Source organism: Cibotium barometz, chromosome 47 (assembly GCF_041138505.1).
Source record: "Cibotium barometz isolate CiBa-2024 chromosome 47, ASM4113850v1, whole genome shotgun sequence".
In the NCBI taxonomy this organism is placed as follows: domain Eukaryota; kingdom Viridiplantae; phylum Streptophyta; class Polypodiopsida; order Cyatheales; family Cibotiaceae; genus Cibotium; species Cibotium barometz.
The window spans coordinates 17,246,971-17,256,879 of record NC_141092.1 but is presented as its reverse complement, the minus strand read 5'-3'; the positions used below and the strand labels follow the sequence as shown (position 1 = coordinate 17,256,879).

The 9,909-nt window shown below is 42.4% G+C and overlaps 1 protein-coding gene across 2 annotated transcripts; it reads right to left on the bottom strand.

Moving 5' to 3' along the window:
- Window positions 1-1,088: 1,088 nt before the first annotated feature.
- LOC147611428 (pentatricopeptide repeat-containing protein At2g39620-like) lies at window positions 1,089-8,056 on the bottom strand. 2 transcript variants are annotated; one of them, XM_086784526.1, is made up of 3 exons: window positions 7,837-8,056; window positions 7,400-7,753; window positions 1,089-7,318 (listed from the first exon to the last, which is right to left on the bottom strand). In XM_086784526.1, exon 3 carries the CDS (start codon window positions 6,864-6,866, stop codon window positions 2,511-2,513), a length of 4,356 nt encoding a protein of 1,451 aa, XP_086640652.1. In that variant the 5' UTR covers window positions 6,867-7,318; window positions 7,400-7,753; window positions 7,837-8,056; the 3' UTR covers window positions 1,089-2,510. The 2 variants fall into 2 exon arrangements, with proteins under 2 accessions (XP_086640652.1, XP_086640654.1); XM_086784528.1 differs by having other exon boundaries at window positions 7,400-7,454; window positions 7,597-8,005.
- Between the last annotated feature and the right edge of the window lie 1,853 nt (window positions 8,057-9,909).

Genomic DNA, 9,909 nt, shown 5'->3' with positions numbered 1-9,909 from the left:
TGCCTCAACTTAACTTTTAGCTGGTTGAAAATTCAAAATGGCCGATTGAGATCTTCTGTAAAAGGAATTGAACCGGTTTTCAAAAATGCAACTCAAGTGTAATTTTTAAAAAAGTATGGCTATTTTTTTCAAATCTCCAGCCTGGTGAGAAATGAAGAAGAAACTAGTAAATGACCCGCAACTCCGCTCGCTTTTTGAAAGCTCCCTCCCTCTCCCACCAAACCTATGCCAAAGCTCTTTCTTCCTCTCCCAAACCTGCCACATGTAAGGCATAGTAATAGATATAGATGTGTATGTTTCCTAAAAGAAAGTTTCCACAAACATTGACTCTCCGATGGTCGGCAGGGTTCGAACTCGGCACCGCTGCCAAGACACTTGACACCCTAACCTACTTGCATAGGGGAGCAGGGTTCAAACTCTGTCACTTCTGCCAAAGCACTTGACACCTTTGCTCATGGCAGTCATTTTAATGATAATTTTGTTAAGTCTTTCTGTCAGGCCAACTGGTTGTGGGAACCATTCCTACATGTGTGGACAACACCATCATAACTTGTGATTTAAAGTTGACCTATTGTGGGCAAAAGGTGTTCGGTGATCACTGATGAGATCTGGGAGCAAGAAGGTAGCAACTGAAGAAGCTATTGCATCCAGAAGAAGATGAGCTTCCCACTGGTGAACAAGATAGCATCATCACCACAATGTACCACACATGATGTGCTGATTGCCAACCCTGGAGTGAGGACGTGGCACAATCTATTCCAAAGATACGAGTGTGAGGTCAAAAATAGGAAAACCTATGTCCAACTTTAGGGGATGGACATGCAAGTTATGCATATATTGATTAGCTAGCTGCTGAGAAACATACATCTTTGCAAGGTGACATTCCATTTATTAATCAAAATTGTTGTTTGATTTTTTGTATTGTACTGGTCATCTGAGAAACCTGCATATGACACATCCCTTCCAAGTGACTTCGTGATTAGGACGCCATTTAGTATACCACTCAGTACCTTTTTGGGTATCAAATCTTTCAAAATTGTATTAACAAAGGATTGAAAGCTAGTAAGGGCATGTAAGAGGCCATGACTGAAGATTAATAAAATCCTGTAAGAGTTATATAAGCTGTTTTGGTGACATTTTGTTAGTTCGGTGTCATCTGCCGGTAAACTAGAAACCTGGCAGATGAAACTAGAAACCAAGTCAAGAGATGTGAACTGACTCGTGTAGTCCATCAAGGAGATCATCTAAGGGAAAGGATAAGCATCATGGACAGTGATTTGGTTGAGTAGCCAATAATCAACACAAGAATCAGTCCTGAATCTTTGCATTCGCACCTCGGTTCTGCTGTCAAAAGACTTGCAGAAGGCTTAAGGGCTTCTTTATTGACCATGTCTGTCACAAAATCATTTATAAGAGCGACCCCTTTTGCTGACATGCAACAGATTGCCATCTTGAAAGGTGACTTGTGTATAATGCCTATCCCGATTAAATCTGGGAAGAACAGGTTGATTGTGGACTAACTTTTGCAAACCACCAGAGGATGTTGTAGTCAAGGATCAGTCCTGAATCTTTGCATTCCCAACTCGGTTCTGCTGTCAAAAGACTTGCAGAAGGCTTAAGGGCTTCTTGATTGACCATGTCTGTCACAAAATCATTTATAAGAGCGACCCCTTTTGCTGACATGCAACAGATTGCCATCTTGAAAGGTGACTTGTGTATAATGCCTATCCCGATTAAATCTGGGAAGAACAGGTTGATTGTGGACTAACTTTTGCAAACCACCAGAGGATGTTGTAGTCAAGGATCAGCTCATTGGCACAAAGAAAAGTAATGATTAAATTACCACACACCCTGAAGGCTGTGGGTCCATGCACACTCCTATAAATTGAAGACCGCCAACAGCGCATTGCACCGCACACCAGAGATCATGGTCCCTAGGAGAACCACTAAGGAAGGTGGTGCCAATTCTTTGGCCTTCCCAAAGTCTGTCCAATTCTCCTGAATGTGAGCTGTGCGAAGGGTACACTGAAGACTTGATCATCAACCATGAGACAGTGTCCCCCCAACTTGGCCATTGGAGTTTCGTTGGAGCTTATTGGCAGTTGGTTGTTGCTGGCCTAGGAGTCAGTGGCGCTCCTGCTGCATTTTGCCACAGTTTGGTCCTGCTGCCTCCTCACTGATTTCTCCAAACACAAGCCATGCTCATTCCTCACTCAACCTTAAGTGGTCCTGGAGAAGAGCATTTAGTCTGAACAGTCTCCAAGGTTTTGGTATGGCAAATGCATGGGAAAAGGGGTTGTGCAGCATGAAAAGGAGAAGGCCGATGTGCATAAACAGTTAAGCTGGCTAAAGGAGCCCAGCACGCAGTCTGAAGCACCCGGAGGCAAAGCAGCATTGAAGCCCACCTTGGCCCTCATCTTTGTGAGCCCTATGATTTTTCCTTGCTCGTATTCATCTTGCTGATAATTTCTGAATCTTTTTGAGCGCTGTCTTGCAGTCTTTGAGTCCTTTCAGACATAAGCATCTGCATAGATGTTCGACATCAAGACAAATGATGCAGCATGATTTTCATCCAAGCTTGCTGCACGATCGAAGGCCTCTACACCAAGCTCTATATTACCCCACTTGTGGCATGCACCTAGCACTGTATTCCACACCACAACATCAGGCTGAAAAGGCATGTCTTGTAATATCTCCACAGCCTCATTGAGTCGGCCCGCACGACCTAAAAGATCAAGCATGCAACTGTGGTGCTTTATAGCTGGGGTGATACCATAATCTTTGCTCATAGCCTTGAAATACATCTGACCTTCATCCACAAGGCCTGCATGGCTGCATACAGTGAGAATAATAAGAAAGGTGATCCCATTTGGATGTATACCTTCCTCCTCCATCCTCTCAAATGAATGGAAAACAAGTTCACTCTCTCCTTCACGGGCATATCCTGTAATCAATGCATTCCATCCCACGACATCCTCTCTAGGCATTTCATCAAAGACTTTCTGAGCATCAACCATGCTTCCACATTTACCGTACATGTCAATTAGCGCAGAGGCTAAGATTACTTTAGCAGCATGTAGCTCCCTAACTTTGCATAGCTGTGCATGGATTCTTCTCCCACATTTTAAGGCAGACATATTGCCACATGCTCCAAGAACACTCATGAAGGTCACGCTATTGGGCAGTACACCTTGCTCTTGCATTCTAGTGTAGAATGCAAGAGCCTTTTCACTCTCTCCTTGGTCAGCATAGCCCAAGATCATTTCACTCCACAAGACTGCATCTTGAACTGGAACCTCGTCAAACAATTCTTGCGCTTCTGTAAGAAAACCATAACGTGCATACACCACCACCAACGACTTGGCAACACGAAGATCCTTTTCAAATCCCTCTTTGGCAATGTCGGCATGTACTTTGCGGCCCAATTCTATGGTTTCTACACTGCTACATCCTTTCAAGCTGCTAACAAATGTAGCAGCATCAGGAGGCACTCCCTCCTGTTGCATCTGTTCCAAACAGTTTAATGCATCTCCACAAAACCCATGTTCAGCATATCCTGCAATCAGGGCATTCCAGGAGACTACATCACGAACAGACAGCTTGTCGAGTACTCGTTGTGCTTCTTCCAGTAAGCTGCAGTTGGCATACATGTCTATTAACGAGTTGGCAAGAAAAGCATCACTTTCAAGTCCCTTTTTGGTGACCTCCATGTGCATTTCTTGGCTCTTGTGTATGGCACCCATGCCACCACAAGCTTTTAAGCCAAATACATACGTAAAAACATCTGGTGACACACCTTCCAACTGCATTTGTTCTAGAAAGTTCAGCACCTCCTCTCTCAGTCCATGTTCAGTGTGCCCTACGATTAATGCATTCCACGAGACAACATCTTGAATTAAAAGCTCACCAAAAACTTCCCAAGACTCTGCAAACAACCCACATTTGGCATACATGCTCACCAAGGTAGTGACAACAAGAGGATCTCTTTCAAAACCCTCTTTGGCAATGTGAGTGTGTATTTCCCATCCCTTTTCTATGGCTCTTAGGTTGCCACAAGATTTCAAGATGCAAAAAAACATGATGGCATCGGGAGCCACTCCCTCCAGTTGCATCTGGTCCAAGCAGTCTAGTGCTTCCTCACTAAGCCCACACTCAACATACCCTGTAATCAGTACACTCCACGAAACTGCATCTTGAACTACTAATTCATCAAAAACTTCCTGTGCTTCTACAAGTGAGCCACATTTCACATAGATATCCACGAGAGTACTGCTGAGAAAAGAGTCTGATTCATATCCCTCTTTGGCAATCTCAGCATGGAATTCCCGGACCCTGTGTATATCTCCTAAACTGCCACAAGCTTTCAAGCTGCACGCAAACATGACAGCATCCAGAGACACCCCCTCTGATTGCATCTGTTCCAATAGGATAAGAGCTTCCTCACCAAACCCATATTCAGCATACCCTGCCATCAAAGCCGTCCATGATACTATGGGTCGGATGGGCATCTCATCAAACACAGCCTGTGCTTCTGCAACTAAGCCAAATTTGGCATACATGTCTACCAAAGTGCTGCTAACAAAAGGATCTGCATCAAATCCCCCTGTAGCGATTTCCACATGCACTTCTTGGCCCCTCTCCAAGGCTCCTATGTTGCTACAAGCTTTCAAACTCCCTATATATGTGACAGCATTCTGAGACATGCCCTGCAATCGCATTTCTTCCAAACAGTCCAGTGCATTCTCCACAAGCCCATGCTCAGCATACCCTGTGACTAGTATGTTCCACGAGATCACATCTCTAGCCAGAAGCTTGTCAAACACTTCTCTTGCCTCAATAAACAAGCCACATTTGGTGTATAAATCAACCAAAGAATTCCCAACTGAAGAATGTCCATCAAAACCTCTTCTGACAATCTCAGCATGTATAACTTGGCCCTCGTCTATGGCTCCTATGCTGCCACAAGCTTTCAAGCTGCAGACATATGTAATATCATTTGAAGGCACACCCTTAGTACGCATCTCTTGCAAACAAACGAGTGCTTCCATGCTCATCCCATTTTCAGCATACACTGAGATCAATATGTTCCACGAAACTACATCTTGAACCCACAAGAGCCTGTTAAAGACCTGCCGTGCTTCGTCATGGAAACCACATTTGGCATACATATCCACCAAACTGTTCCCAATGTAGACATCTTCTTTGAACCCCTCTATGGTAATCTGTGTGTGTATTTCCCAGCCTTTGTCTAGGGCTTGTATGCTGCTGCAAGCTCTCAAAGCGCAAACAAAGGTTACTGCATCGGGAGACAAACCCTCTAGCTGCATCTGGTCAAAGCAGTCCAATGCTTCCTCAGCAAGCCCATGCTCAACATACCCTGTAATCAATGCACTCCAAGAGACTCTGTCTCGAACAAGAAGATTGTCAAACACATCCCGAGCTTCTGTAAGCAAGCTACACTTCACATACATATCTATTAGATTATTGCCCACAAAAATATTAACATCAAACCCCTCTTGAACTATTTTGGCATGTTTTTCTCGGCCCTTGTCTATGGCTCCTATGCTGCCACAAGCTCTTATGGTGCAAGCAAGCATAACACCATTCAAAGGCACACCTTCCATTTCTTCCAAGCAATTTACTGCTTCCTCACCCAACCCGTACTCCACGTACCCTGAAATTAATGCAGTGCACGAGACGACATCTTGAATGGGTAGCTTGTGAAACACTTGCCGTGCTTCTAAGAGTAAGCCACGTTCTGCATAAAAATCCACCAAACTGCTGCCAACAAACCCACCTATCTCAAGTCCACGTTTTACTATATCCCCATGTATAGCTCGGCCTCTGTCTACCACTCCTATTGTACAACAAGCTTTCAAGCTACAACCCCATGTAACAGTGTTTGGAGACACACCTGCCAGTTGCATCTCTTCCAAACACTTGAAAGCTTCCTCACCAAGCCCATGCTCAGCATACCCTGAGATCAGTGCTGTCCATAAGATTACATCTTGGACTGGCAACTCATCAAAGGCATCTCGTGCCTCTGCAAGCAGGCCGCATTTGGCATACATATCCACCAAAGTACTGCCAACAAAGAGATTTCTTTCTAATCCCTCTCTAGCAACCTCCTCATGTAGTTCTTGGCCCTTGTTTATAGCTCCTGCACTACCACAGGATTTCAAAATGCAAACAAATGTGATTGCGTTCGGAGATATGCCCTCCACTTGCATCTGCTCAAAACAGTTGATCACATTGGCAGCAAGCTCATGATCGGCATACCCTGTCATCAGTGCATTCCAGGAGACTATATCTCGAGCCAGCAGCTTATCAAACACACTCTGAGCCTCTATTAGTGAGCCACATTTGGCATACATGTCCACCAATGCATTGGCAACGAAAGAGTCTCTTTCAAATCCTCCTTTAGTGATCTCTGCATGAACTACTTGGCCTCGTTCTGAGCATTCAAGCTTTGTGCAAGCTTTAAGCAGGGCTAGAAACGTGTGCCCACTTGGATGTACACAATCTTCCTGCATTCTCTCAAACAAGTAGAGGGCATCCTGTAATGCTTCGCATTCAACATACCCTACTATGAGAGAAGTCCAAGAATGCTCATTCCGATGCTCTAATCTGTAAAATACCTGCTGCGCTTGAAATACGCTTCCACAATCCACAAACAAGGGGACTAAGTGGTTCCCAAGAGCCAAGTGAGCCTCAAGTCCGCTATTGCAGATCTGCACATGCGTGTGGTTGGCATGGGTGAGGTTTTTCTTCTTTCTGCACATCTGCAGAATGCCCATGTACTCCTCCACTGATGGTGACTGAACCATCAATTCCAAAGAGGCAAGTGGCTCCTCTATGCCTGCCATCTGTAGGCGGCATGCACATGTACTACTCTACATAGATCCTCTCCACTCACTATATGTAATATGTAACATGAACTTTAGATAAATGCACATGTACTCCTCTTGGATCCTCTTTGCTCACTCCCCTTATGGGACTGGACATGTACATGTATTTGTACTTGTACTTCAGAAGCAAGCACATGTAGTCTACACCCACGAGCTGTACGTGACATATACACGTGCTTTAGATGCATGCGTACATACATGAGAATCCTCTCTGCCCACTACATTGTACTGTGTTTTAGATCCATGTGCATGTTCAAGTATTCTCTAAATGGATCCTCTATACCAATATCTTTACCCGACATCTTCACGTACACGGATCCTCTCTGCACACTATATTTTTCTACGACATGTACATGTGCGGTAGTTGCACGATAATTGCAACATGTATGTGTTACAATGTTGCAGAAAACCTACAGAAAGGTTTGCTTTCATGAGCAAAAATACCATATATATTTTCTGAAAAGAGAATTGCCCTTGGACAAAATATTTACCTGTAAATCTCAAATAGCCAAGATGAGCCCTGTGAACACTGGTCTGCTACCCAACCTATGTCTTGCCAACCATCCACCCAAGGCCATCGCAGTATTCAAAAATAAAGTGCCATTCAAGGAAATGAGAAAACATAAATCATTTAATTTTTACCCTAAATGGGTCTGCAATAAATTGGGTTTATTTACTGAAAACTCACCGGAGATTTCTCTGAGACTAATTTATCCAACCTTTAAACCTTAATTGGCTCCAGAGGTTTAGCGTTTCACCAAGGCTCATCATCCAGTTGCCTTAATTCCGACTAAGGCTCATCGCCCAATTGCCTTAAATCCTCCTGTTGCTCCACCACCAAGTTACTGCACGCATAATCCAATTGCTTGATGAAATGCGTGCATAAGCCTACTAATTGACGATTAAGCTTGAAGTCTGCGCTACGTACTCGAACGCCTTGCTTTTAAATCATGTCGATTAACCCAAATTCTGTTAACCCTACTGCAATGGTGACCACGTCTTGACTCTCGTTAGATAGATAATGGTCCACTGAGGTCCTTGAAGATCCTTGAGAACATCCTTTGCTATCTACCCCACCATGGGTGGGAAAGATTAGCCGCATTTGGCCATCCTCTTGGGCAGATAGCAGTTTGAGGTAATGGGCATATAACATTGGTTAAGGTATTGGCCTTAGTCACACAAAAATCAAAGCCAATAACTACACATTCCAGAAACCCGTCGGGTTTGCAGAGTTTTTAGTGGGTGAGCCTAACGGCGGTAAGTCCCACAGTACCTGGGCTCCTTCAGGAGTTCTTGGTCGCCATCATGCCCAGTTATTGGGTCTTCCGAGGTTATGCTTTAAGGAAGTAGCGAAACTGCTCTCACGACCAAGACGACGAAGCTAATGACGAAAGTGTTTCTCTGCTCGAGTCTCAGAGACGAGCGTGCTCTTCTCTGACCCTGACTCGAAAAACAAAAAAAAAACTACACATTATGGATGGACTTGCATAGATATACATGCTAATATTGTAAGATTCCTCCCTCCAGCTTTTGAGGTGTAAAGGTGTAAGAACCTTCCCTTCTTTTCTTGTAATTATTCCCCTCTCTGAAATAGAAGAAAGATCTTGTTTTACCTTGTTTTGGCCTAGAGAGAGAAAATGTCTAGAAAGAGATAATCCAAAATTAAGATATCTTTGGATATAAAAATCCTCCTAGTGTCTAAAATGGATTCCCCTGAAATAGAAGTTCAAAATGAACTTTCCAAGGTGCATTAGGAATTAATTGAAAATGTGTATAAGGGACCTTAACCTAAGGGTCTACATTTTCAGAAATTTTTGGATTATGGTCCAATTAAGGTTCCAATGGGCCAATTGGATTAATCCAAGTGTTGCGATAAGATAAATCCAAAGAATAAAAGAAAATACCCAAAAATGAGTAAATACTCACATAAGATGAAGAGTTGACTGAGTACAAGGTTTATTAGTTAAAAATTATGAGATATTACTAAAAAAATGAGATATTTTAGAATAATGATGCATTTTTGACACCTTGGTAGGAAAGGGGGACTCTTGAGGTAGGCGCCTCTTTCACATGTGTGGAAGGGTTTTTAATTCAAAAAAATTGTGATATTTTTATCTCTCCTAGATCAAACCAAATCAAAATGGGAGCCAAATTGGTCCAAATTGCTGAACCTGAAAATTTCAAGAACCCAGTTAGACTTGGTTAGTGGCCTCCCTCACCTATAAATAGACCCTCAGTCTTTTGTAAAAAAATATTGGAGCTATACTATGCCAGTATTATATTAAAATAATCATATTTTTTATTATCCCTTAAATTTTTCTCTCTCTTGGGAGGTTGGAGCTCTCTCTCTCTACAACTCCTCTTGGAGTTGCTCTTCTCCTCTTCGTGGACCAATTGATTGGTCGAGGGCTTCACTGCTAATAGGAGAATCAAGCCAAACTTGGAGGTAAAATTAATTTTTATGGTTTTTTCCAATTTAGCTCAATGACTTTCTTCTTCTCAACCCCTCTCAAGCTTGAGAAGCTTTCTAAATAATTATTTTAATTCAAATCAAGCTTTTCCTTAAAGTCTTAATATTTAATTAAAAGAAAGTTAATCTTTATGCTTATTTGTAATGCTTTCTTTAAGTAAATCTCTCTCTCTAAAAGAATAGCCATCCTTATGGCTAAATCCCTTGAAAAAGGATGCTTCTCAATGATAGTCTCTTAATTCAAAGCTAAACTCTCGGCTTGATAAGCTAGAGATTAAGAAAATGGTATTTTTATGATTTTGTGTTAACAAAATAATGGTTATTTCTTTTAGATTATTTATAAGTAGTTAAAAACTACTTTGATTAATTCTAAATGAGAAATAGATTATCCTGAAATAATGGAATTAGCTTAATCTAGATAATACATATCTTATTTTTATGCATAATGCTAAAAGAGGACATCCTACCATATTCTAGGAGTGGACATCCTATGCAAAAAGAATGATTTTCATCATATTCATGAGAAATAAA